This window comes from Marmota monax, unplaced genomic scaffold, assembly GCF_021218885.2.
Source record: "Marmota monax isolate L192 unplaced genomic scaffold, Marmota_monax_Labrador192_F-V1.1 WCK01_AAM20220418_F8-fsc00173, whole genome shotgun sequence".
Classification (NCBI taxonomy): Eukaryota; Metazoa; Chordata; class Mammalia; order Rodentia; family Sciuridae; genus Marmota; species Marmota monax.
Genome location: NW_026694620.1, coordinates 1429375 through 1457013, shown reverse-complemented (window position 1 = coordinate 1457013; position 27639 = coordinate 1429375). Strand labels below are relative to the sequence as shown.

The window sequence follows — 27639 nt, the reverse complement described above, 5'->3', positions numbered from 1 at the left end:
GCCATTTTTTCTTTTTTTATTAATATCTTTTTTATTCATTCTTTTGAGTTATACATGGCTGTAGAATGCATTTTGATGTATCATACATAGAGTATAACTTCCCATTCTTTTTTAAAATTTATTTATTTAATTAGGCATATATGACAGCAGAATGCATTTAGATTCATTGTTCACAATTGCAATGTAACTTTTCATTTCTCTGCCAAAATAATAACTTCCCATTCTGTGGTTGTACATGATGTGGAGTTACACTGGTCCTGTATTCATGTATGAACATTGGAAAGTTATGTCCAATTAATTCTACTATTTTTCCCATTCCCATTTCCCCTCCATTCCTTCCATTTCCCTATCCCAATCCAGTGAACCACCACTCCTCCCTCCCCCACACTGCCTACTATGAGTCAGCATCTGCATATCAGAGAGAACATTGGGCCTTTGGTTTTAGGGGATTGGCTTATTTCACTTAGCAGGATAGCCTTCAGTTCCATCCATTTACGGGTAAATGCCATAATTCATTCTTCTTTATGGCTGAGTAATATTCCATTGGGTATATGTACCACAGTTTCTTTAACTATTCATCTATTAATGGGCATCTAGTTTGGTTCCATAGTTTAGCTATTGTGAGTTGAGTTGAGCTGCTGTGAACATTGATGTGGCTGCATCACTATAATATACTGATTTTAAGTCCTTTGAGGATATGCCAAGGAGTGGGATAACTTGGTCAAATCATGGTTCCATTCCAAGTTTTCTGAGGAATCTTCATACTGTTTTCCATAGTGGCCATACCAATTTGCAGTCCCACCAGCAATGTATGAGCATACCTTTTCCCCCACATTCTAGCCAGCCTTTATTGTTGCTTGCATTCTTGATGAGTGCCATTCTGACTAGAGTGACATGAAATCTAAGTATAGTTTTAATTTGTATTTCTCTAATTGCTAGAGATGTTTAACATTTTTTCATGTATTTGTTGACTGATTGTATTCCTTCTTCTATGAAGTGCCTGTTCAGTTCCTTTGCCCATTTATTGATTGGGTTATTTTTGAGTTTTGTTTTGTTTTGTTTTGTTTTGTGTGTGTGTGTGTGTGTGTGTGTGTGTGGTGTTTTTTGAGTTCTTTATATGTCTTCTTAATGCTCTGAGGTTCAGGTGGCAAAAATTTTCTCCCATTCTGTAGGCTCTCTCTTCACATTCTTGATTGTTTTCTTTGCTAATAAATCTTTTTAGTTTGATACAATCCCATTTATTGACTCTTGATTTTACTTCTTGCACTTTAGCAGTCTTGTTAAGGAATTCAGTTCCTAAGGTGACATAACACAGATTTGGGCCTAATTTTTCTTCTAGTAGGTACAGGGTCTTAGTCTAATGCCTAGGTCCTTGATCTACTTTGAATTGAGTTTTGTGCAAGTGAGAGACAGGGGTCTAATTTCATTTTGTTATAAATTGATTTCCAATTTTCCTAGCACCATTTGGTGCCAATGTATGTTTTTTTCTAATGTATGTTTCTGGTGCCTTTATCTAGTATGAGATAACTGTATTTATGTGAGTTTGTCTCTGTGTCTTCTATTCTCTACCATTGGTCTTCATGTCTGATTTGTTACTCTAGCTCTGTAGTATAATTTTAGGTCTGGTAAATGCCTCTTGCTTCACTTTTATTGCTGAGGATTGCTTTGGCTATTCTGGGCCTCTTATTTTTCCAAATGAATTTCAAGACTATATTTTTCTATTTCTGTGAAGAACGTCATTGGAAACTTAATAGGAATTGCATTAAATCTGTATAGTGCTTTTGGTACTATGGCCATTTTGACAATATTAATTCTGCCTATCCAAGAGCATGGGAGATCTTTCCATCTTCTAAGGTCTTCTTCAATTTCTTTCTTTAGTGTTCTGAAGTTTGCATTGTAGAGGTCTTTCACCTCTTCTGTTAGTTTGATTCCCAAATATTTTATTTTCTTTAAGGCTACTGTGAATGGGATAGTCTTCTTAATTTCTCTCTCAATTGATTCATCACTGTTGTATAGAAACACAATTTATTTATGGGTGTTAATTTTATATCTTGCTATTTTGTTGAATACAATTATGAGTTCTAGAATTTTTCTGGTGGAGCTTTTTAGGTTTTTTAAATATAGAATCATGCATCAGCAAATAGGGATAGCTTGAGTTCTTTTCTTCCTATTTGTATCCCTTTAATTTCTTTCTTCTAATTGCTCTGTCTAGAGTTGCAAGGACTATGTTGAATATAAGGGATGAAAAAGGGTGTTTCTGTCTTGTTCCAGTTTTTAGAGGGAATACTTCCAATTTTTCTCAATTTAGAATGATGTTGGAAACCCAAGGCATTTAACTCACATAATTTTGTGGAGTACATACTGTTGATAAAATTCAACATGTTTCTTTCTTTTTTATTTCCTCCAATCCAGCAGCTGGATCCAGAGGCTTAGTCAAACTCAGATCTAATTCTGTTTACCACACCTTGGGTGGTGGCATGTTGTTCTATCAGAAGCTCATAACTTCTGATTTTCTCTCTTGAGATATTGGCAGCTATTAATGGTCAGTGTCTAGATCCATAAATTCAGTGAAGGTTTCAGATTGGTGATGTTCTTCTATCACTTCTTTTATTCAGTTATTACAAAACATATAAATGAGTACCTTTCTATTGTCTATTTGGTCTGTGTAATAGTACCATTCACACAGAATATAAGATGGTATTTTGTCTTATTTATAAATTTTCACAAGAACTCATTCATTATCATCCTATAATGTGAAACAGGTGGATTTTCTTTTCATATCATTCTGGAAGCATGGATTTAAATATCAATTTGATGAGTTTTGAATCATTTGCACTTGTTGAAATACAACTTTTCCTGAGTTGGCTGCTGAGTCTTTTTGATATAACCCATTAGTTTTGGGGGGCTTTCTAGCTATCTGGAATTAAAAGTTTTCCCACCCTGTAAATTTCCTGTCCAAGAACTCTGCATCCTTTTTCTTCCATACTGATATCCTGAGTTTCAGGGATTCAAGGTGAGAGAATTAGACTATTCCATAGTAGCCTAGTTAGTATATCCCACTTTGCATGTACAACAGCCTCAGAATAACATTCCAACACTGCACTACCAGTGTTAAGTACCGAGGTAGTTTTCGTTGCTGTTCTGAAATTGGCCATCTCTTCTCTCCAGTACATGCCTGTTCACTTTTAAGGAGGCCTCCTCAGGCCCTTCTGATATCCCATGGCTTCCCTTGCTCTCCTACTACTCCCAGAGAGATATACCATGCCAAACTCGTAGCTGTCAGAGCTTTTTCCTCTATCACTTATATTTTGGGGAACAAGGAAACACTTGGTTACCTAGTTTTGTTGTAAATATTGCCCATGCAGTTTTGGCATTGCAATCTAGTTTCTCAATTTTTATGTATCTGAATAGATTAAAAAAAAAAAAGCCAAGCTGTTACTCTCATCCAACCTTTCTAGAATGTTCTTTAAAAAATAATATACATTTAAATAACCCTGGACTTATTTATTTTGAAATGTACTATAAAGGGTAATATCCTTTTAACATAGAATTTCCTAAATAGGACACCAGTTAACAGATTAAGAAAACCTCCTTATTATTGGAAAGGAATATACATTAATGTTTTTAATAAACACCAGAAACTTCGACATTGAACACAGTCTGTCAAGAAAATGACAATACAAATTTATATACTTTGCAAAGAAGAAAATTATCATGAATTGCAAGAGAACATACCTTTCATGAATGGAGCTGAAGCTGCCCTGTTCATTATTTCTTGGGTAGTTTTGGATTCTGGTGCAAATGCAATAACATAATTAGAGTCATTAAATTTATCTACACGTCCCAGATCCAGATCCACTGCAGACTTTCGCGGAGAGTCATTAATTTGATGTAAATTGGAAGAAAGGAGGTATGCAAATAGTATTAAAAGAAATGAGAAAAGCCATTCCTATGTAGCAATCAGAGAAAAAAAGAAGCAAATCAATATGTGTTCTACCACAAATCACAGAAAACACTTCTGTTGTGCAGTTTGCTCCCCATTTTTTCTCTCTCCTTCTGTCTCTGACATTTTAAGTGTCTGGATTTTCCTTTCTTTAATCTATACATTTTGAAATATGCATATTGTCCATCAAGACAGAGTTTTGATATAAATTCCAGTGATGAGTGAGAATCTTAGTTTATCATTCCTTAAAGCAAGGTTGCATTCTTCGTGAATGCCCAGTAGCTTATAGTCATGCTGAAAAAGGCAGGTGTCTTGGAATAGATAAGCACCTTCCTTCAACAGGAGCAAGATCCTCTTTTTATATTCTACTGCCTGTATTGGCAAGAAGGTGGAAATATTGCTCCTAAAAAGCATTTTAAAATTCTTTCATCACTCTGACCAATTCTGGAATTGAAATTGCAATAGAATGCATTCAAAGCCCAGTAATAAGAACCCACTTTATGATTTTAGTTATAATTCTAAACACAAGGCCTTGTCAAAGAGCTATGTGCCACATTTGTCACACCCAATATTAGCTATGTGTGATCTATGTCTACATCTATTGTTTGTCTATATTTTGAATAAAACATCAATATAAAGTAAGAGCTCATATTATATATTCATATGTATATAATTCTTGCTCCATGCAGATTTCTTTTTCCATCCCAGAGATTGAATACACTCATGGCTGAGCTATATCTCCAGGCCTTTTATTATTTATTTATTTATTTATATTAGTGAGACAGGGTCTTCCTAAGTTGCTAAGGCTGGCCTCAAACTTGCAATCTTCTTGTCTCAGCCTCCCTAGTCACTGGGATTGCAGAAGTATGCCTGGCCCTATGCAGAAATTTTTTATGCTTTCTTCACTGAGAATCCAAGTACTCAATACCTATTTTCTGAATGAATACATATATACATACACACACACACATACACACACACAATGTTCATAAGATCACTAATACACTGGGTCTTGAATATGGGTATTTTATGAGTAATTTAATCATATTTTTATGTTTTTCTGAGTTTATCAAATTTTCAACACATAGCATATGTAATCATGATAATTAAAATAAGTACCATTTTGATAGAAGTAGAAGATAAAAATGTCATTTTCTTTTGCTCTTTTTCTATATTTCTATTATTTCAAAATGACATTGTATCCTAGTACAAAAGTTTAGAAGCACTATAGTAAATCTCTTGTCTTTTATTTGATTGTCACATAATATTCACACATATTTATGAGATAAAATGTGATGTTTTTATTTATGTACATATTGGACCATGATCACCTCAGGATATTAACATGTCCATTACTTTATACTTCCATCTTTTCTTTATGGTTAATTCCTTTTTTTTTAAACTGGTTTTTAAACTTTGGGTTAATTCTGAATTAAATTTTTTCTCTTTGAGTTTAACCCTGAACTTTTGCCTTAATGAGATTCAAATGAATTCAGATGTTAGGAATTATTTTTGCATTATAAAGATATGGTTTCATTTCTCATGGAGTTTCTGAATATGAGCTCTTTAAATCATCTCTAGTGAGACATATAATACTTGCATTTTAAATTTTATTTGGAAAAAAATCACAAAGTCCAGTATTTGGGAAAATAATCTAGCCTGTTTATTAGAGTATAAGTGGAATATTAAATAATGAATATGGGTTTGTGTTGCAGGAGAAAATATTTTTCCTCTTCTAAATATAAAAACATGTAGACTGAATCATACCAGTGAGGTCTCTCTTTTCATCCTCCACTTTTTAAGACAGTTTTTGCAGAGAAGAGCCCATATCTGCTGACCCATGCTTATACGTCTCTTGCTCATTTTGACCTATTTATTTTAAAAAGAGGAAGTAAAGAAAGTAAATGTAAAGGTTTGAAATAGAAAACATTGTGCAATCAAATTTTTTAAAAAAGAGAGAGTATAACAGCTGTTTCCAATTGCATGCCTAAAGAAGTGTTTCAAGATTAAAAAAAAATACAGATGCTTAAACTCGATATTGAAAGAATAAAAGTGAAAACAACTATTAGATACTATTTACTCTTCTTTGGACTGATGAAAATTAGAGAGCTGATAGTGTAAGGACTGCTGTCCCCACAACATGCTGATGGGGTAGAACGACCTGGTCAGTTAGATGATTACTTACAAATCTATTACTGCTTAGCAGTATCCTACCATCAACAAATTCTGATCCTACGTATTTATCTCAAGGAAATTCTTTATGGGCACAGGAGGAGACCTGCACAAAGATTCTCATCATAATGTAGAGTATTGTGGCATGGGTATTATAAAACAAAGGTTGATAAATACTATCCAAACAGTACTATGTAGAAATTGGAAGTAATGAATTGATATCTACCCATCAACATGAGAAATCTTTAAAACTTTGTGACAATACAAAAACAAGAGAAAAGAAGTGGTTGAGAGTTATACCACAATATTGTTTGTACAAATTCACACTATGTGCAATACACATTTTCCAAATAATCCAGGAATTTATGGATCATTATCAAATATAATAGGAGGGTTTCTTTGGGTAGTGGGAAGTAAGAATGGAGTTAGGTATGAAATGGGAGACAGAAGTTAATGGAAATAAATATCCCAAACAAGGCCTTTGTGTACCACATACTGAAGAGCATAATTAACCTTTTCTTGATTCTGCATAATTAAAATCTGAAAATATCTCAAGACAACCAGCAGAAAAATACAAGCTCCACAGCATCAATATCAAAGGCAAGTAGATAGAAAATGTGGTGGATATTTTAGAGAATTAGGGCTGGATTTGCCAGCCAAGTAGATGAGCTCCCTCTAATGATGCCATCAAGAGGCTACAACAGCTGGAAACCTTGACTAGTACCAAACTGCAGTATTCTCAGTTAAGAGATCCTGTGGCAAGCCTTGGTGTCTAAAAGTAGTAAACATATTGCCCAAGTGACTGCTCTTCTTTCTTCCTGCAAATTAATACATGTGCAAGGAAATATTTAAGAATAAAAACAACTGCATCATCTAACTGTAGCAAGAGTAGCTGTTTCTGATTAAGACTTATTTTTTCCACTACACATCTTGATGTAAATATCAGGATATAAAAATACCACTCACCATCATGCACAAAACATCAAGTTCACTTAAATTGCTCTGAATAGGAAATTGCATAATCTAGAAATAATAAATTGGCTGTAACAAGTCAGTAATCTCCCAGTCAGAATTCTTGTTATTCACATTTGCACAGTAAATGTGATAAAAAATTCTTATTCATGTAGTATCTTAAACAAGCTCAACAAAATTATTTCCCTAAGTTTTCTTGATGAAAATATTCTCAAATCAAACAATGCAAAATCCAGAAAGTCTCATATCCTCTAACACTTAACCTTTCTCTGGCAGTGAAACTGAAAACCCACAAAAAAAGACTAATTCAAATAACTTTAGAAATATATCCGACTTGCAACGAAGCAACATAAAGTTATATTCTTTTCAATTTATCCATTAGACATTTTTATTGTATGTGCTACTTGTCCAAATGTGCTTTAGTCATAGGGCAAAATGGAAAATCTTCGTTCCCTAACCGTTTAGTTAGCCACACAATATAAAATACTCAGATGACTTGAAAAATAATTTGCGGCATTTAATGATTCCCTCCCAAAGGCTTGGCATCTCTCTTTCTAGTCTTACTTTCTATTTCTAAATACAAAAGAATCACAATTTAGAGGTTAACTTACTCTCAGGAAAGCCGAAGCAAAAATCTAGAAACACAGTTCATCCCCGGGTCTCTGTGTCCTGGAGAATTCACATTCCTTTGGGTCAGTACTACATCGTGGGTTTAATTTCATGTTTAATTGTAAATTGTTCCGTTTTAGACAGAGTTCCGAAGAGGATTATGGTCTCCATGCAGCCAGACTGCCAAAAGCTCTATGCTCACATAGTGACTCCTGTGCTGTTTTCCATTTCTTTGTCTCCATCCAGTTCCTCTGCAGGGAGTTCACAGTTGCAGATGGTTGGCTGAGTTTGCAAACATTAGGGACTATAAGCAAAGGAGAATCTAGCCTTTCTCATTCTCCCCCACCCCCTCTCTTTCTCTCTCTCTCTTTCTTTTCCATATTGGGCCCTAATGGGAGAGTTAACCCTCAACACAATCTTTAGAACAATGATCAACAAAACATTCAGACAAGGCAGAGCATAGCAAACTGAAAAGGAATTTATTTTTAATGACAAGTATAAATACACAAATTGGGTCAGAAATCACAAAACCTTCCACAGATTCTTAAAAAAATGAATGTAGAAACATGGAGACGAAATTGTTTATTTTTTTTCCCAGGCAGCAAAGTAAACGCTGAATTTTCATCTGCATCTCAGTTGCATTGCATCTTCAATGGGATAAAAAGCTGGAGACTCCTTGGAGCAATGTTATATAACAAAGTACATGTATTCCTAAAGCCTACAGAGTTGTTATTTCTGTAAGAGGCCTCAGGAAACAAGCTATGTCCCTATTGGCAACCACTGGCTTTTAGTATATCCTGTTTCCAGCAATGTTAGAAAAACATTTATACAATTGATAGCTGTCATTCTTTTTTGAGCATCTCTGTGAGCAGAAGACAAGGCTATCCCAAAATTTCTCAAAATTCATGGAGTTTGTCTGGTCAAAAAGTAAGATGAAAAAGGACCATTATCTTTTTGCTTATACCCAGCGTCTGTTAAATTCTTGTATGCTAAAATTACTTCCTGAGCACACAGCCGAAGGGGAAATGTAAATTCATACAGTTCTTAAAAACACTCTCATCTGTGCCCCATTACCTATCATCCATCTTTTCAATATTTGTTCAATTATATTTACTCGCTGTTAATTATATGAGATTAAGAAATTTCTCAGCAAGGAAATCTGTGGAAGCATATTGAACTCATCAATCCATGATACAACAATAAACAACCTTTGATTGTTTCTGTACAACGACTATTTCTGTAGAGATAAAAACTATCTCATATAATAACATTGTTAACATTTTGTGTTCCGAGAATATAATTTAGGAAATTTCATGTTTCCTAGAAGAATTTTGGTCTAAGTTAAAGGTTATAAATTCTGGCCCTTGCTGTTTTCTGTTCTGAGCTCTACCTGTTTCTTCAATGTGTTTCCTTCTTCCTATGTAAGCACCTTATTGTGTATTCTCCCTGGCACTATAACAAGGCAGGCTCACCTTTGCTAATCTTCTCTTCAACATTTTATTGTTTACCTCATATTTAATTACTCTTCTAAATAAGCTTTAGAGTTGGTTTACTAATTGAAATAAATCTTAGGGCTGGAGATACAGTTTAGTGGTATAACACTTGCTCAGCATAAGGAAAGTACTGGATTAGATTGCCAGCACTAAAAGGGAGGAGGAGGAGGGGGAAGAAGGAGGGAGAAGAGGAGGAAAAAGAAAGAAGAAGGAGGAGGAGGGTGGGGTGGAGGGGAGGAGGAGGAAGGGGAGGAGGAAGAAGAAAGAAGAGGAGGAGGAGGGGAGGAGGAAGAAGAAAGAAGAGGAGGAGGAGGGGGAGTAGGAGGGGGGAGCAGGAGGGGGAGGAGGAAGAAGAAGAAGAGAAAGCGGCCAGGGAAGGTGGCATGGGCCTATAACCTCAGTGACTCAGTGATGGGCATCTGAGAATCACAAGTTCAAGATCAGCCTTAGCAACTCAGAAAGGACCTAAACGACCTAGGGAGGCCCTGTTTCTAAATAAAAGACAAAAAGGACTAAAGGACTGGGGAATATGGCTCAATGAAGTGCTCCTGGATTCAAACCCGAGGACCAAAACCAACCAAACAAAAAACTCATAAAATTTGAAAAATAGAATGCCACTGATTTTTATCACATGATGTATTTATTTCACAAGTATTTCTAGCATCTACTATGTATAAGAAAAACTTAAATGCTTCAATATATATATGCATTATATGTATGTGTGTGTACACACACACACACACACACACAAACTTTTCTTCAGTGCTGTGGATCAAACTCAGAGCCCCACACATGCTAGGCAAATATCCTACCACTGAGCTAAACCCCCACCCTCACACTTAAATAGTAACACATTTGATCCACATAGTAGCTCCATGAGGTAGATATTATTATAACTTACCCTGCTTTCTAAATGGGAAGAGTGTGGTCTTAGAGTTTAAATAACACTGCAATTCACACAAATAACGAGGAGTAGAACTTAGGCTAAAGCCAGATCATTTCCAGAATCTAGAGCTTGTTATGAATGCTATACTTGCAGTCTCATTTGTGTGTCTCTGTTCACTGGATTATTCTCACTTATGTACACACATTTTACAGTTTTTGTGGTACTTTGCAGAAATATTTTCCACTGCCAGAAGCCTTATAAATTTCATGTGATGTTCTTTGTAGCATGTTAAAACATTCCTTTTGGGATCCTTATATGTAAATATTCATTCCTTTGGAATCCTTATATATAAATATGTTTTCCTTTGGGATCCTGCATATATATGCTCATTGTATATGCAGAGTACTTGTCACCCTGGGACCTGTGCTCTTCTCAACACTGTGGTACAAGAGCTGGAAAACTTGATTTGCCAAGAAAGAAGAGTGAAGCAGTCCAGCTGCCTGACTGATAAGATGCTGAGAACATCTGCTTATTTCCTAGGGGCTTTTACCATTCTTGTTTTTCATTCTTTCTCAGACCTAGCTGCACTCCCTGCCTGTGAGTTTAGTCAGGTACCCTCCAAAAATTTCTCTTTTTCCTTAAGGATGTCATCAATAAATCCAATTTGTCCTGTTTATGCATCTATCCCTTGAAACATTTTTATTCTGTTATAGTTGAAGCTTCCTCCCAGGGTTTCATAAACTGACTTCCAGACCACTCACGTATAATCGAATCAAGCTTTTATTGAAGCACACTAGTGGCGACTGACCAGAACATAAAGCTGTTCCCCTGATCAACCCCGAACAATTGCAAAGGCGCTCTTTATAAGCGCAAAATCCTGCAAAAGGGATGTTTGGGAATCTAGCCAATGCAAGCAAGCCAGGTTACAGAAGTGGGAGAGTGTAGTCAAGCGGTGGGAAGCCTAACCAATCACAGTTAGCCCAATCACCCCAGTTACAGAAACAGGGCCCCGTTACCCTAGTTACAGAAACAATGCCCCCTTAGGTAGTTCCCTGTTCTTAAAAGTTTCTATAGCAAAAGGAAAAGAACATCTTGCCCCAGTCATGACCCTTGTACTTGGCATAGTTGTATTACAGAATGGAATCACAAAACAAAATGGAGTCACATTTGCTTCTACTATCACAATTCCAACCCTCCACTTCTACCTGCCTTTGCATTTCTCAGGTACATTTTGAAAAATCTCTATCACTTGCCTATGAGATGCAACTCAAAACAGTGTAACTGTATTTTTCTTTTGATTCGGTCTCCAATTTTTTTGCTTTCCACAGAGAGAAGGTAAGTCCCTAAGATGATGAATCCATTTCCTCCTGACATTTCAAAAGCTCTTCAAGTTTTCCTGTGGTTTTCTACTTCTCCATTTCTTCACTGAGCCTGTTTTCTCTGTTCCTTATTTTAGGTTCCTCTTTATCCCGTCTCTTGCCTGGAAAGTTCTGGATCTATATTTTGGTCAACTGGTGATTACTTTTAACTGTTAGTAAGCATATTTGAACCCATATTACTCTAGCAATGTAGAAAACCATTGTATGACAGGCAACTTTCTCTTCAGTCTTTCAGTTCCTCGTAGGATAAGTGTTTAGCAGATCTAACTTGAAACCTTAGCTCTGCTCCTCGCCAACTGTGCAAGGCTGGGCTGTGCAAGGGGCTACCCTGGGACCCTGAGTTTGCTCATCTGAGAGACCCAGATCATACAATGGTATCCAGCAAGACTACAGTGGTATCCAAACAGCATTCATTTTAGAATTTTAAAAACTTACGATTTGAGGGACGGGGAAAGACAGAAATAAAAAGGCACTGTACCTAGCAGTGAGAGCTTATGCAATAAATGCTAGCTGGACATTGTAGGTATTTTAAATTTTAATAAAGTGATTGTTAAAAATATGCCACCTTGACAACATACATTTTAGATTTCTTGTGATAGCAAGCATATTTTAAAATAATTTTTTACCATGTAAATTTTTAGACTATAATAAACTTATTTTCTACACACACACACACACACACACACACACACACACTCATATACTTGAGATGGGGTTTCACTATGCTGCCCAGGCTGGTCCTGAACTTTTGGGCTAAAGTGATCTCGTCTCAGCATCCCAAGTAACAGGGACCACAGGTTCTCACCACCACACCCAGCTTTCCACCAACATGTTTTTGACTAGAATACATCTCTCCATTTTCTCCACCTATATATATGTATTTCAATTGTTCCAGGTTTTTTTTTTTAATTTTTGATCCTGACTGAAAATGTCTTGTATTATTCACTTTCAAAATAACATGTGTTTGCCGTGTCTCACATCTACTTCTGCTGATAAGAATGCTTATATAACTTTGGCATTCATTAATTTGAGGAATTTTCTTTTTTTCAGTAGAACATTAACCACAAGTGTATGAAATTTCACAGTAGTGTGCTTACATTATGTGTGTGTGTGTTTCTTGTTCTTTTTTTGGATGTGTGTGTGTGTGTGTGTGTGTGTGTTGTGTGTGGATGTGGGTGTTGCCCTGCATGGTACATTGTGGTTACTTGCAATCAAAGAACTTGAATCTTTTTAAAGTTTTGGGAAATTTTCAGTCAATACTTTTGTCAAATATCACTCCCTCCTACTTTCTGTTGTTCTTAGAAGTTTACTGGATGTTTGAAATATGCCAAATCTCCACTGTTTGCCTATCTGTCATTTGAAATGTAAAAGCAATACTTTCTCACACCACATAGGGTCACCCTGACATAAAATTTTTATTAAATTACTTTCATTGCTGCCTCGACAGTGCCTTCCTTATCTTGAAAATACAAAGAACTTTTTATCCCCTGGTCCTTGCTCCTCTCTCCACCCCCCTGGCCCTTTCCCCTTCTCCAGATCCAACATGACTGTTTTCAGTGAATGCACCACGGTCTTACTTACATCTCTTTGCTCTCCTAGAATTAAGCCCTACCCTCCGCTGGCCTTTCCCTGGTGAGACATCCCTCTGCCTAGCTCCTACATGTCCTTTGAATTTTAGCTCTGAAATCTCCCTGCCTGTCTCATTCCACATGGATCACATACTGCTCCCAGGTGCTTCCACAGCATTCCATGGCTGTGCTTTTGCAGAATGCACCTCACTTTGTTTTAAACTAATGATATTTTTTTCTCTCCCACTCCATACTGCAGACATCTGAATAATGAAGAACCCTCACTGCTGTATTCCTCCCAGAGCTGGGACATGAAAGTTGCTCAGAGTTTCAGATGTACAACACTGGATATGAAATAAGGAAGGAAAAATAAAAATGTATCATTTATTCTTCTCTAGAATCTTGATTATGAAAGAAAGTTTGGATGGTAGCCAAAATGAGTTGCTTTGGGCAAGGGAAGTTTCTTTGGTTTTCTTTTTTAATGAAATTTAGAAAGGGAAGTGAAAGGGAAAATGCTGAAAACAAAGGAGAAATCAAGTTACAGATGGAGAGCTTCTTTTTTCAAAGGGGCATGGATAAGAAGGGAGTGGGTCAGAAGCAAGATGAAAGCATAACATTGGAAAGGAGTAGGCTATTTTGTTCTCGGTCATAAGAAGTAAAGGAAGTGCCAGTGAGAGCTGAGAGAATGTTTAAATACGACGATATAAAGCAAAAGTTTCAACCTTGAGAGTCAAGATATTTTTCTGTGAAGAAGGGAGCAAATGTTAAGAATAGACCAACAGGGCTGGGGATGTGGCTCAAGCGGTAGCGCGCTCGCCTGGCAGGCGTGCAGCCCGGGTTTGATCCTCAGCACCACATACAAACAAAGATCTTGTGTCCGCCGAAAACTAAAAAATAAAATATTAAAAATTCCCTGTCTCTCTCTCTCTCTTAAAAAAAAAAAAAGAAATAGACCAGCAGGTGTACTGAGCAGAGCCTTAGGATTCTAGAAATAGGCATCAACGAGAATGGAAGATTACCTTAGTCATGTGAGGAACTGTGGGTCCTGCTCAAAGTCCTGCTGTGTAGGTAGTGCTGCTGAAATTTAAGAATATTTGTAAAATTTTTTCCTAGGTTAATAGCTCAAAACTACATTTCAAAAATTTTCAGTCATTACTTGAAACCAGCAATGGATCAATAAATTATTAAGGGATATGAAACTGATAAATAATGAGACATAAAAACGTCATCAAAAATACTTAAAATGAGTAAGGAAAGAAAACATAGTTATCAAACAAGCTGAGTTACTTAAATTCAACTCACCAACATTAACACAGATGGTAATGCTAAATAACATATAAACTGACACATCCATTTTTAAATTTCATAATAGGTTTGCTATTTATTTCATTATTTTTACCAATGGTAATTTGCTCAGTACACAAATATAATTTAATATTTTTATTAATATTCTAAAGGTTGAATTTATAAATATCCTTATGTTTACATATAATAATCTCTTACTCTTGCCTTATATAATCTTAGCTTTTAAGACTGGGGCTCCCTGAACATCACCATCAATCATGATTACATGTCATCACAGACTATAGGTGAGTTATTAAAGCCACACACAGTTCATTGTGTTTGGTAGAACTCAATTTTGCTGACATTGAATTTCTTCTCCTCTTTTGCTGGAGTTTGATGTGTAAAAGTGATGCCATTCCCTGAGCAGAAAGCCTAAATGGAAACTCTGGAAAATCTCAGCTCTTTCCCTCTTCTAGACGAGGAAATCCAGGCCTTGCTCCACAATACTTTTGTCCTTTAATCCTTCCTATTACATATTTGCTTTTCAGATGTTTGATTGAATTTATGTTAAATTTTGTGACTTCTCTTTTCCTTCATAGAAATAATTTTTTGACTATTAACATAAGTGCAGGTGCTCAGTTATTTTTTTAAACATTCAATGGGAACTGCAAACTAAAATGTATTCCATCATCTAAAAGGATTGTTTATACTGAGATTCTATCACACTCCATTCAGAATGGCAATTATCAAGAATACAAGCAACAATAAATGTTGGTAAGGATGTGGGTAAAAAGGTACACTCATACATTGCTGGTGGGACTCCAAATTGTTGCAACCAGTACGGAAAGCAGTATGGCGATTCTTCAGAAAACTTGGAATGAAACCAGCATTTGACCCAGCTGTCCCACTCCTAGATTTATACCCAAAGGTCTTAAAATCAGCATATTATAGTGACACAGCCACATCAATGTTCATAGCAGCTCAATTCACAATAGCCAAACTATGGAACCAACCTAAGTGGCCTTGAACAGATGAATGGATACATAAACTGTGGTATATATGCACAATGGAATATTACTTAAATAAGAATGAAATTATGGCACTTGCCTGTAAATGGATAGAACTGGAGACTATCATGCTAAGTGAAATAAGCCAATCCCCCAAAACAAAAGACTGAATGTTTTCTCTCATATGCAGATGCTAATTTACAATGTAGGTGGGGAGAACAGAAGTATTTTGGACTAGACAAAGAGGAGTGAAGGGAGGGGAGGGGGCTTAGGGGTAAGAAAGGTAGTAGAATGAATTGGGCATTATTATACTATGTGCATATATGATTATATTATCTTTGTAACTCTTCAACATGTACAACCAGACAAATGAGAAGTTATACCCCTTTTTGTATGATGTGTGAAAATGCATTCTTCTGTCATGTATAACTAATTAGAACAAATAAAAAACCACTTTAAAAAATAAATAAAAATAAAAGGATTGTTTTCAATATATAATCATTAATCTTGTGAACTCACATGATGAGTACTTTTTGCAAGTTTCCTAATTTACTTGGTATAAAACATAGAAAGTTGAAAAAGATACCTTAAATTTATTATTTGCACCTAAATAACACATGTTGTGATTTTAGAATAGAAAAATTTCTATGCATTGTCAGATTATGCTCATGTGAATGCTTTCTTCATAAAGATATGAATAAGATGGATAAGACATAACAGAGATTGAATTCAAGGGAAAAATGGAAAGTGCAGATGCCAGAAACAAGACAAGGAAACTAAGGTAACTAAGCGTGATGGTGCACACCTGTATTCCCAGCTACTCAGGTAGCTGAGGCAGGAGGATTGCAAGTTCAAGGCCAACCTAGGTATCTTAGAGAAGCCCTGTCTCAAAACAAAATAAAAAGGGCTAGGATGTAGTTCAATGGATGAGAACCCCTGTGTTTAATTCCCAGTAGCACCAAAAGAAAAAGAAAAGAAAGGGAAAAGAAGATTGGTATTTTAAGCCTCTAAGTTTTGGGGTGGTATCGGAAAGGCTGATGAATATGCCATCTACATTATATTAAATATATTTATTATCATAAATAATTAAACATAATTCATTGTATAAATGTAAGAGAGACACAACTTTCCATAAAAAAATTTGAGACAGCTTTTCTATGGATATCTCTGAAAGAACCACTAATAAGAAATCCTTCAAGAAGAAAGAAATAAAACCCAGAAGGAAATAGTTGGATGCTAGAGACTAATCAATATATTTATAAAGTAAATAAATATTTACTGCATGAAATAATAACAATGACTAATTTTTCTCAGGATGAGTGTTGAGGACAGTGGCTATTTATGATATAAAAAAGCAATTATAGCAAGGAGAGACATGATTTGAGCTGAGTTCCCTAGAAAACATAGTTCAAGATGAGGAGAGAGATCCTAATTAACTTCAGAAAAGCAGCATCCAATATGTAGACACTAGCCCCAGGTGGGGATCTAAATTTAAATTTAAGTTAATTAAGAAGTCCTAATATTTAAAATTCAGTTTCTTCAGCTCTGACATGTAAACAGCTTGGAAGTTATCATTTCTTTCCTACAAGGTAAAAAAAAAAATCTAAGAAAACTGAAAATTGATGTTTCTCATACCAATCAGAGGCTGAGACTTTAGGGCCAGTCATAACCAGAAATCATAAAAACTAACAAATGCAAATAAATTTGGCCAAGAGTAGCTTATCTGAGCAGAAGCCACTACAGCCATAAATTGTTAGGGAGGACAACTTAAGTGGTGATTTTGCTATCATGTACATTCCTGAGGTCAACAGTCTTAGGAGGCCAAGAGTGTTAGGGTGTGACTGGAGGAGGGCAAAAGCTATAGGCCTAGATGATTCTACTCCTAGAGATCTGGCACCAAAGTAGAAAGAGGAGGGAAGAAATACTCTAACCCCTGTCTTCTTCTACCCTCCCATCTCTTCAGCTTCTTCTTAGATCAGCCAAACTCAGCTGATATGAATGTATAAAGTACAAATAGCTCCTTAAGAAACAGCAAACTATATATCATTTATCATAGATTTGGAAATGTAACTCCTCAGAGGTAATGATGGTACCGTTTGAATTATCCCTTATTAGAAATGCTGGGAACCAGAGAGTTTGAAATTTCTTTTTTTTTTTTGTCAGATTTTTAAAGTATTTGCAAATATATAAAATATATTGGAGATGAAACTCAAGTCTAAGAACAAAATTCACTTACGTTTTATATAAATCTCATGCACATATCTTGGAAGCAATTTTGTATAATATTTTTATTGTGCCTGAGATTTTGACCATGACCTGTTATTTGAGGCCAGGTGGGGATTTTCCAATAGTGTCACCATGTTGGTGTTCAAAAATTCTTGGATTTGGACCATTTTGAACTTCAAGTTTTCAGATTAGGGGTGTTCAGCACCACATGTGTAAAATATACAGGTAAAATATTTAATTATATAAAAATCTTATAACATGGATAAGAAAAAGATTGAGTAATCAAAATAAATGACAAGGAATACAAATAACACAAGATTGAATGAAAACATAAAAACCTGCAAACTTATTATAAATTTGAAAGTAAATTAAAATGATTGCAATGGTATATAAGTAAGTATGTATATCTTTTTTAAAAATTATGTATACTATATGTTTATAACTATATTAAAAATATACTAAAGAAAGAAGGAAATAGTTAAAGTTTTGTGTGGAAAAAATGTCATATTTTTATTCAATATTTTTAAATTTCTATATAATTTTCCATTATAAAATTGTCTTTGCTGAGCATAAAAGATATCTTTAAGTTAGATGATACATCACCAGAAAATTAAAACAGGAGAAAAATTTTCAAATTTTCATAAGGACATAGTTATTTTTAAGGATAAAAAATATATGTTAAGCTGATATGCAGAAGACATATGTATACCGATATACTATATGCACATATACAAAAATAATGGGAAGATGACCTTATAAGAGTAGCAAATACACATAAAACTATTGATGAGGAAATGAGGTTAATCATAAGAACATAAGCTTAGTATTCAAAATTTTAAAATTCGGCACAAATATTACTATGACTCCCCTTTTTCAAAAGGTATACTCAAAGCTTCTTTTCAAATATGCATGTTTGTTCATTTTTTTAATTCAAGGGCCTTTTAGTCTCTATGTAAGTCAAAATAATTTTTGTAAAGGTTTTAGGAAAAGAATTTGAGTTGTATTTGTGTATTAAAAAAAAAATCAACTTGATATAGCAAATCAGCATGAAGCTGTCACGCAGCTTCCTGCTTTTGAAGTACCCTCACCTACTTCAGCAAGTGAAAAACAAAGTCATATTTGAAAATGCTTTAAGCTTGTAGTTTTATTTTCCAATACCCAGTGTTTGGTTCTTGGGGTGATTTTACCTTTATCAGTATTAATAGTATTGCCTTTATCACAGACTTTGCACCACCCCTAAGAATAAGAAAAGGAATAACTTTTAAATTTATTCATTTATGGACTACGCATACAACATATACATGATCCTGATATCAAATCATTTTTTAAATCATACACACTGCTAATTGTTACATAAAATAAATGTTCATAGCACATCAGCCCATTGGGTTTGAGGTCTTAGGGTTCATCTGAATAAGAAAGAAGTTTCCATCTCATGGTTGTATCAACTTCTTCATCAACATTTCCCAGTTCTGGCCTACTAAAAAGTTCCAGGAATACCTAAAGAGGAGACAAGAAGAAAAGGGAATAATCAGATTATGAACTGTCTTCCAAATAATCAGAAAAAATACACATGTTGCTTGCATGTGAAATTAATAGGGATGAGAGAAATTCAAGTGGTAGACTCACCTTTTCCAGCGTGCACTGAGAGAGGCTATATTCCTCCAGGTTAAAGTTATGTTTAACTGGTGGGAAAAAGAACTAGGTATAGATGCTGGCATTTTATTACCAGGATTTGTTCCAAGTTATATGAACTAAATCTTCAAATTATTAATATAACTAGATAAAACAAATAGACAAATAATTTGCAGAAGGATGATATAATGAACATCATAAGTAGTTAATATAAATGCATACTAAATTCATCTTGATATTAGGATTTTTTCAAACCTTGTCTGATAAGATGTGTTGTGATATTAGCATATGTGTTTGGCCAATTACAAATGTTCCTTTACGGACATATCCTTAATATATGAGGAAGATTTTATTCTTGTTTCACACCCATCTCGTACTCCCCTTAGTAGGTTCACCTGCCTCACCAGGTCTCTGTTAGTCTTCTCTACCACAAACTCTAAATGGCATCTGTCACTGGATTCACATATTCACATGTTCATGGTTTATCAAGTACAGCCTAAGAATCTCCTACATGAAAGGTGCTCTCAGATGCCAGAAACAGAACAATAAAGAAACAGGCAAAACTCTCTGCCTTTGTATTTGCATCTTAGTGGGGATAATATGGGCATAAATCCATGAACCCTTAAGTATATAACAGAGTAAATTATTATAGTGGCTCTAGAGAAAAAGAAAGCAGATAAATAAAATAGGGTGTGCTGGGCACTTGTTTTAATAGGATGTTCAGGAAGGTCACAGAAATAAGGTGATCGTTGAGCAGAAACCAGAAACAGTGGAGAAGCAGCTTGGATATTTAGGAAGAATTTCAGAATACAAAGTCCTGAGGCAGGAACACTATGTCTGGCAGCATTTAGGAAGAGCCAGGAAGTCCATTGTCTAGAGTGAAAGGAGCACAGCAGAGATTACTTATTATCTCAAGCACAAGGAACCAGGCACAGTTCTAGGTACTCGAAATTAACTTGTTGAATACTCTGAACAACCTGGCAAAGAGGGCACTGATATTATTCCTCATTGTCGAGATGAGCCATCTAGACAGGCAGGTATCAAGCAATTTTTACCTAATGTCTCTTGGGTAGAAAGCAACAGCACTGGCATGGGAACCAATAAGACTGGCTCTGGACTCTGAACTCTTCACCACTATGCTGTGCTGAGAAATTACACCACACTGGTCTGCTGCTGAGAATGACCCACTTGAAAGCAGAAAAATGATAGCAAGTAGCAAGAGAAATTATGCTCAGTCAGGGAATGGCCTGAGCTATCATTCAAAGCCACAGGAAGGCTAAGAACACCAGCACAGATATGAGGAGGTTGATGGACAAATGGAAGGTTTCTCTATTGCTTTCCTTTTATTAGTGAAATATAAAGCAAGGACATCAACTGAGGGAGGAAAGTGAGAAGGAGGTAGATATGGAAGGAGAAGAGGGGTGAAGCACTCATTAGGACATGTGGTGTGAAGGACTGTGTATAAGTAGGAAAAGCAGGCCACACCAAAGGGCTTTATGAGGGTAATGTTGTGGAGGCCCAGTAAGAATGGTCAAGCATGGCTGTGTGTTTTCACGCAGTTTCCCTTCCTGCACTGCAGATTAACCTCCTTCCAGACAGCTGGATTAATTATTGGTATGATTTGATTGGGAGGGATCCCCTGAAAAACTCATGTGGTAATGCAGAAATATTTAGAGGTGAAATGATTATAAGAGATATAACCTAATCAGTGGATTAATTCATTTGATGGATTATTCACTTGAATGGATTGCTGGGTGGTAATTGTAGTCAGATAGGGTGTGGCCAGAGGAAGTAGGTCACTAGGGGTGTGTCATTGGAGATTATATCTATCCCTGGCTCCTTGCTTTTTGTATTTGCTTCTGGGTTGACACAAGCTGACAGCCCTCCTCCATCAAGCCCTTCCACCATGATGTTCTGCCTCACTGTAGTCCCAGAGCAACGGAATTGGTCCAACATGAACTGAACCTCTGAAACGGTGACCTCAGAATTGAAAATTTCTTCCACTAAATTGTTATTGTCAGGTATTTTGGTCACAGCTATGAAAAGTGACTAACACACCTATCATCATCTACAATTACCATTCTTAAAAATCATGCCCTGCTGGGTCTGTTTAAAAAATATATCATACAACCAATCATCTCCACTAAATTAAAAGTCTTGATCCTTCAAGACTTTTGTTTAAATATGGTCATTCTTACCTGTTTCTAATTTGTAAAAGGCCTGAGATAGAGGGTAAACATCTGCTATGGGCAGCTTAAAGGTCAACAAGGAAGAAAACCTGGGAACAGGAAAATGTCATCTTCAACTCAGAATCTCCATTGAGGGGAAAGACAAGCATCAAAATAAATACTGCTATTATCACTAACTTCTTTTTTTAAAACAACAATTTTCTTTTTAAAATAAAAATGATCATTTATCATTCATCAATGGAAAAAGTTAATCATTTTTGGTACCTTGCTTTTGTAGATTCTTCTAGTAATGATCTGGCATAGTTACATATTATGCTAAGTTTACCCAAACTGTTACCTTGTTGCAAAGAAATATTCTAAACTTTTCCCTTTGATGAGTTTCAATTATATCGATAACAATCTCAAATGAAAGTTCAGACTTGTCACCAGAAAGCTGACTTGTAAAGAGAGATTGAAGCTGGAAGAAGGGACATAAAAGACCTGAAGACTTCGCTGGCCTCAAAGGAACAGTCAGAATTGATTTGGGACATCTTGTTTCCATGTACTACTTCTGGTTGCACACTCTCATGCCCTCTTCTCAGCTCTTTCCCAAATAGAGGTTGGTGCTCCCACATGGCCCAAAGGTTGACCACACCCACAGGACAGGCTCCCTACAGACCAGTCCCTGCTCCTTCCATCATACCATCCATGGTCTTCCCATGTATATCAAAACCTCTTGTTTAATCTGTGACACCAAAATCTAAGAACAGGACTGAGTTACATGCCCTGAAGCATACCTTAGATAGTCAATTACATTTTCACTTTGCTAAAATAAAAATAGCAATTTTTATATCCTGTTTCTTTGATGTACTTGTCTTAAATTCAGCTCTCACTCAACCATCTTGTCCTCCCCCAATCTCACTCGCACACACACACACACACACTCACACACACATACACACTCCTTACTTTTCTTCATATGAAAGCATGAAAATTCCATCAAAGGGAGATTCTTTATCTTGATTGCAGTTTCTTTATATTGTGAAGGGGTACAGGACAACTCCCAAGCCTTTTCTAATAAGGAAGAGTCAACAAATCCTTTCCTGAGGTCCCTAACTACGATTTGAAGTGAAATCACAATGAAATTCTCCCAGAGCAAAAAAGAAACCTGAGGGTAAAGCCCACACCTTTCTCCAAAGTCAGAACCCTTTTCACCTTTCCTGCTGCGCAGCCTGGGGGAAAAGATTCAGAATCTCGGTGTGGATCAAAGGTACTTGAGAAGGCTCCTTCACTTTGAGTTCTAGAATGTAATCTTTGCCAAATTTTCTTTTCAGGTGTTGGATAGAACCAATGCATCTATGGGTAAGAAGGAGAACATGTTGGAAAAAACACTACCACTAACATTTGGATGCAATTCTTCAATTTCCAAGGTAGTGGAAAGGGAAAGGAAAGGCTCCAGCTGCTCACTGCAGTTCTGCCCTTTCCACAGGGATTCTGTGTTAGGTGTCAAGTGCAGGCTCTGGAGTGATACCCACCTCAGCCTTCCAGACACCATGATGGCCACACGGTCACACAGAGCCTCAGCCTCAGCCAGGTAGTGGGTGGTCAAGAGGACACTCTTCTCAGTGCTCTTAACAGCTGCCTGGATTGTCTGCCTGAAGTGAGCCAAGACAAAATTTAAAACAAAAATACAGAAAAACAGTGAGCGAGCGAGAGAGAGAGAGCAAAATGGAGGAGAAATTTCATAGATAGGTTTTTTTTTATTTTTTTTAAAATTTTTTATTGTTGGCTGTTCAAAACATTACATAGTTCTTGATATATCATATTTCACACTTTGATTCAAGTGGGTTATGAGCTCCCATTTTTACCCCATATACAGATTGCAGAATCACATCAGTTACACATCCATTGATTTACATATTGCCATACTAGTGTCTGTTGTGTTCTGCTGCCTTTCCTATCCTCTACTATCCCCCCTCCCCTCCCCTCCCCTCTTCTCTCTCTGCCCCCTCTACTGACATTCATTTGTCCCCCTTGTATTATTTTTCCCTTTCCCTCACTTCCTCTTATATGTACTTTTGTATAACTCTGAGGGTCTCCTTCCATTTCCATGCAATTTCCCTTTGTTCTCCCTTTCCCTCCCACCTCTCATCCCTGTTTAATGTTAATCTTCTTCTCATGCTCTTCGATCCTACTCTGTTCTTAGTTACTCTCCCTATATCAAAGAAGACATTAGGCATTTGTTTTTTAGGGATTGGCTAGCTTCACTTAGCATAATCTGCTCTAATGCCATCCATTTCCCTGTAAATTCTATGATTTTGTCATTTTTTAATGCAGAGTAATACTCCATTGTGTATAAATGCCATATTTTTTTTTATCCATTCATCTATTGAAGGGCATCTAGGTTGGTTCCACAGTCTTGCTATTGTGAATTGTGCTGCTATGAACATCGATGTAGCAGTGTCCCTGTAGCATGCTCTTTTTAGGTCTTTAGGGAATAGACCGAGAAGGGGAATAGCTGGGTCAAATGGTGGCTCCATTCCCAGCTTTCCAAGAAATCTCCATACTGCTTTCCAAATTGGCTGCACCAATTTGCAGTCCCACCAGCAATGTACAAGTGTACCCTTTTCCCCACATCCTCGCCAGCACTTGTTGTTGTTTGACTTCATAATGGCTGCCAATCTAACTGGAGTGAGATGGTATCTTAGGGTGGTTTTGATTTGCATTTCTCTGACTGCTAGAGATGGTGAGCATTTTTTCATGTACTTGTTGATTGATTGTATGTCCTCCTCTGAGAAGTGTCTGTTCAGGTCCTTGGCCCATTTGTTGACTGGGTTGTTTGTTCTCTTATTGTCTAATTTTTTGAGTTCTTTGTATACTCTGGATATTAGGGCTCTATCTGAAATGTGAGGAGTAAAGATTTGTTCCCAGGATGTAGGCTCTCTATTTACCTCTCTTATTGTTTCTTTTGCTGAGAAAAAACTTTTTAGTTTGAGTAAGTCCCATTTGTTGATTCTAGTTATTAACTTTTGTGCTATGGGTGTCCTATTGAGGAATGTGGAGCCCGACCCCACAGTATGTAGATCGAAGCCAACTTTTTCTTCTATCAGACGGCGTGTCTCTGATTTGATATCAAGCTCCTTGATCCATTTTGAATTAACTTTTGTGCATGGTGAGAGAAAGGGATTCAGTTTCATTTTGTTGCATATGGATTTCCAGTTTTCCCAGCACCATTTGTTGAAGATGCTATCCTTCCTCCATTGCATGCTTTTAGCCCCTTTATCAAATATAAGGTAGTTGTAGTTTTGTGGATTGGTTTCTGTGTCCTCTATTCTGTACCATTGGTCCACCCGCCTGTTTTGGTACCAGTACCATTCTGCTTTTGTTACTATTGCTCTGTAGTATAGTTTGAAGTCTGGTATCGCTATACCGCCTGATTCACACTTCCTGCTTAGCATTGTTTTTGCTATTCTGGGTCATTTATTTTTCCATATGAATTTCATGATTGCTTTCTCTATTTCTACAAGAAATGCCGTTGGGATTTTGATTGGCATTGCATTAAACCTATAGAGAACTTTTGGTAATATCGCCATTTTGATGGTGTTAGTTCTGCCTATCCATGAACAGGGTATATTTTTCCATCTTCTAAGATCTTCTTCTATTTCTCTCTTTAGGGTTCTGTAGTTTTCATTGTATAAGTCTTTCACCTCTTTTGTTAGGTTGATTCCCAAGTATTTTATTTTTTTTGAAGATATTGTGAATGGAGTAGTTGTCCTCATTTCCATTTCAGAGGATTTGTCGCTGATATACAGGAATGCCTTTGATTTATGCGTGTTGATTTTATATCCTGCCACTTTGCTGAATTCATTTATTAGCTCTAATAGTTTCTTTGTAGACCCTTTTGGGTCTGCTAGGTATAGAATCATGTCATCTGCAAATAGTGATAATTTAAGTTCTTCTTTTCCTATTTTGATGCCTTTAATTTCTTTCATCTGTCTAATTGCTCTGGCCAGTGTTTCGAGAACTATGTTGAACAGAAGTGGTGAGAGAGGGCATCCCTGTCTTGTTCCAGATTTTAGAGGGAATGCCTTCAATTTTTCTCCATTCAGAATGATGCTAGCCTGAGGCTTAGCATAGATTGCTTTTACAATATTGAGGTATGTTCCTGTTATCCCTAATTTTTCTAGAGTTTTGAACATAAAGGGATGCTGTACTTTGTCGAATGCTTTTTCCGCATCTATCGAGATGATCATATGGTTCTGATTTTTAAGTCTATTGATGTGGTGAATAACATTTATTGATTTCCATATATTGAACCAGCCTTGCATCCCAGGGATGAATCCTACTTGATCATGGTGCACAATGTTTTTGATATGTTTTTGTATCCGATTCGCCAGAATTTTATTGAGGATTTTTGCATCTAGGTTCATTAGAGATATTGGTCTGTAGTTTTCTTTCTTTGAAGTGTCTTTGTCTGGTTTAGGTATCAGGGTGATGTTGGCCTCGTAGAATGAATTTGGAAGTTCTCCCTCTTTTTCTATTTCCTGAAGTAGCTTGAAAAGTATTGGTATTAGTTCCTCTTTAAAGGTTTTGTAAAACTCTGCTGTATACCCATCCGGTCCTGGGCTTTTCTTAGTTGGTAGTCTTTTGATGGTTTCTTCTATTTCCTCAATTGATATTGGTCTGTTTAGGTTGTCTATATCCTCCTGACTCAATCTGGGCAGATCATATGACTTAAGAAATTTATCTATGCCTTCACTATCTTCTAATTTATTGGAGTATAAGGATTCAAAATAATTTTTGATTATCTTCTGTATATCTGAAGTGTCTGTTGTGATATTGCCTTTTTCATCCCGTATGCTAGTAATTTGAGTTCTCTCTCTTCTTCTCTTCGCTAGCATCGCTAAGGGTCTGTCAATTTTGTTTATTTTTTCAAAGAACCAACTTTTAGTTTTGTCAATTTTTTCAATTGTTTCTTTTGTTTCGATTTCATTAATTTCAGCTCTGATTTTAATTATTTCTTGCCTTCTACTTCTTTTGCTGTTGTTTTGCTCTTCTTTTTCAAGGATTTTGAGATGAAGTATGAGATCATTTATTTGTTGGTTTTTTCTTTTTTTAAGGAATGAACTCCAAGCAATGAATTTTCCTCTTAGAACTGCTTTCAATGTGTCCCATAGATTCCGATATGTTGTGTCTGTGTTTTCATTAATCTCTAAGAATTTTTTAATTTCCTCCTTGATGTCTTCTATAACCCATTAATCATTCAGTAACCTATTGTTCATTCTCCAAGTGATGTATGCTTTTTCCTTCCTTCTTTTATCGTTGATTTTCAGTTCCATTCCATCATGATCAGATAGGATGCATGGTATTATCTCTACTCCTTTATATTGTCTAAGAGTTTCCCTGTGACATAATATATGATCTATTTTTGAGAAGGATCCATGTGCTGCTGAGAAAAAAGTGTAACTGCTTGATTTTGGGTGGTATATTCTATATATGTCAATTAAGTCTAGGTTATTAATTGTTTTATTGAGTTCTATAGTTTCCTTATTCAACTTTTGTTTGGAAGATCTGTCCAGTGGCGAGAGAGGTGTGTTGAAGTCTCCCATGATTATTGTATGGTGGTCTATTAGACTCTTGAACTTGAGAAGAGTTTGTTTGATGAACATAGCTGCACCATTGTTTGGGGTATATATATTTATGATTGTTATGTCTTGTTGGTGTATGGTTCCCTTAAGCAGTATGTAGTGTCCCTCTTTATCCCTTTTGATTAACTTTGGCTTGAAATCTATTTTATTTGATATGAGTATGGACACTCCTGCTTGTTTCCGAAGTCCATATGAGTGATATGATTTTTCCCAACCTTTCACCTTCAGCCTATGTATGTCTTTTCGTATCAAATGCGTCTCCTGTAGGCAGCATATTGTTGGGTCTTGTTTTGTGATCCATTCTACTAGCCTGTGTCTCTTGATTGGTGAGTTTAAGCCATTAACATTTAGGGTTATTATTGAGATATGGGTTGTTCTTCCAGCCATATTTGTTTATTTATGTTACTAAACATGGTTTGTTTTCCTCTTTGATTATTTTTCCCCCCTTTACTGTCCTACCTCCCACTGTTGGTTTTCATTGTTATTTTCCATTTCCTCTTCCTGTAATGTTTTGCCAAGGATGTTTTGAAGAGATGGTTTTCTAGCTGCAAATTCTTTTAACTTTTGTTTATCGTGGAAGGTTTTAATTTCATCTTCCATCCTGAAGCTTAATTTCACTGGAAACACAATTCTTGGTTGGAACCCATTT

The 27639-nt window shown here is 36.1% G+C and overlaps 2 protein-coding genes across 4 annotated transcripts in view; both read right to left on the bottom strand.

Moving 5' to 3' along the window:
- Positions 1–8015, bottom strand: part of Abca9 (ATP binding cassette subfamily A member 9) — a 59952-nt gene extending 51937 nt beyond the window's left edge. Inside the window, exons 1-3 of the mRNA XM_046422624.2 lie at positions 7699–8015; positions 5711–5812; positions 3736–3949 (exon numbers count right to left, since the gene is read on the bottom strand). Coding sequence (XP_046278580.1) covers positions 3736–3949; positions 5711–5806 — 310 coding nt within the window. The 5' untranslated portion in view covers positions 5807–5812; positions 7699–8015. The remainder of the gene's footprint in view (positions 1–3735; positions 3950–5710; positions 5813–7698) is intronic.
- A 10538-nt stretch (positions 8016–18553) lies between these two features.
- Positions 18554–27639, bottom strand: part of LOC124078024 (ATP-binding cassette sub-family A member 6) — a 59609-nt gene continuing 50523 nt past the window's right edge. The window contains exons 36-40 of one of the 3 annotated variants that reach the window (XM_046422622.2): positions 22878–22997; positions 22558–22698; positions 21373–21452; positions 19169–19224; positions 18554–19039 (exon numbers count right to left, since the gene is read on the bottom strand). In XM_046422622.2, the coding sequence (XP_046278578.1) occupies positions 18938–19039; positions 19169–19224; positions 21373–21452; positions 22558–22698; positions 22878–22997 (499 nt within the window). In that variant the 3' untranslated portion in view covers positions 18554–18937. Of the gene's footprint in view, positions 19040–19168; positions 19319–21372; positions 21453–22557; positions 22699–22877; positions 22998–27639 lie in introns of those variants that run through there. The other 2 variants (XM_046422623.2, XR_006846785.2) reach the window with 2 other exon arrangements.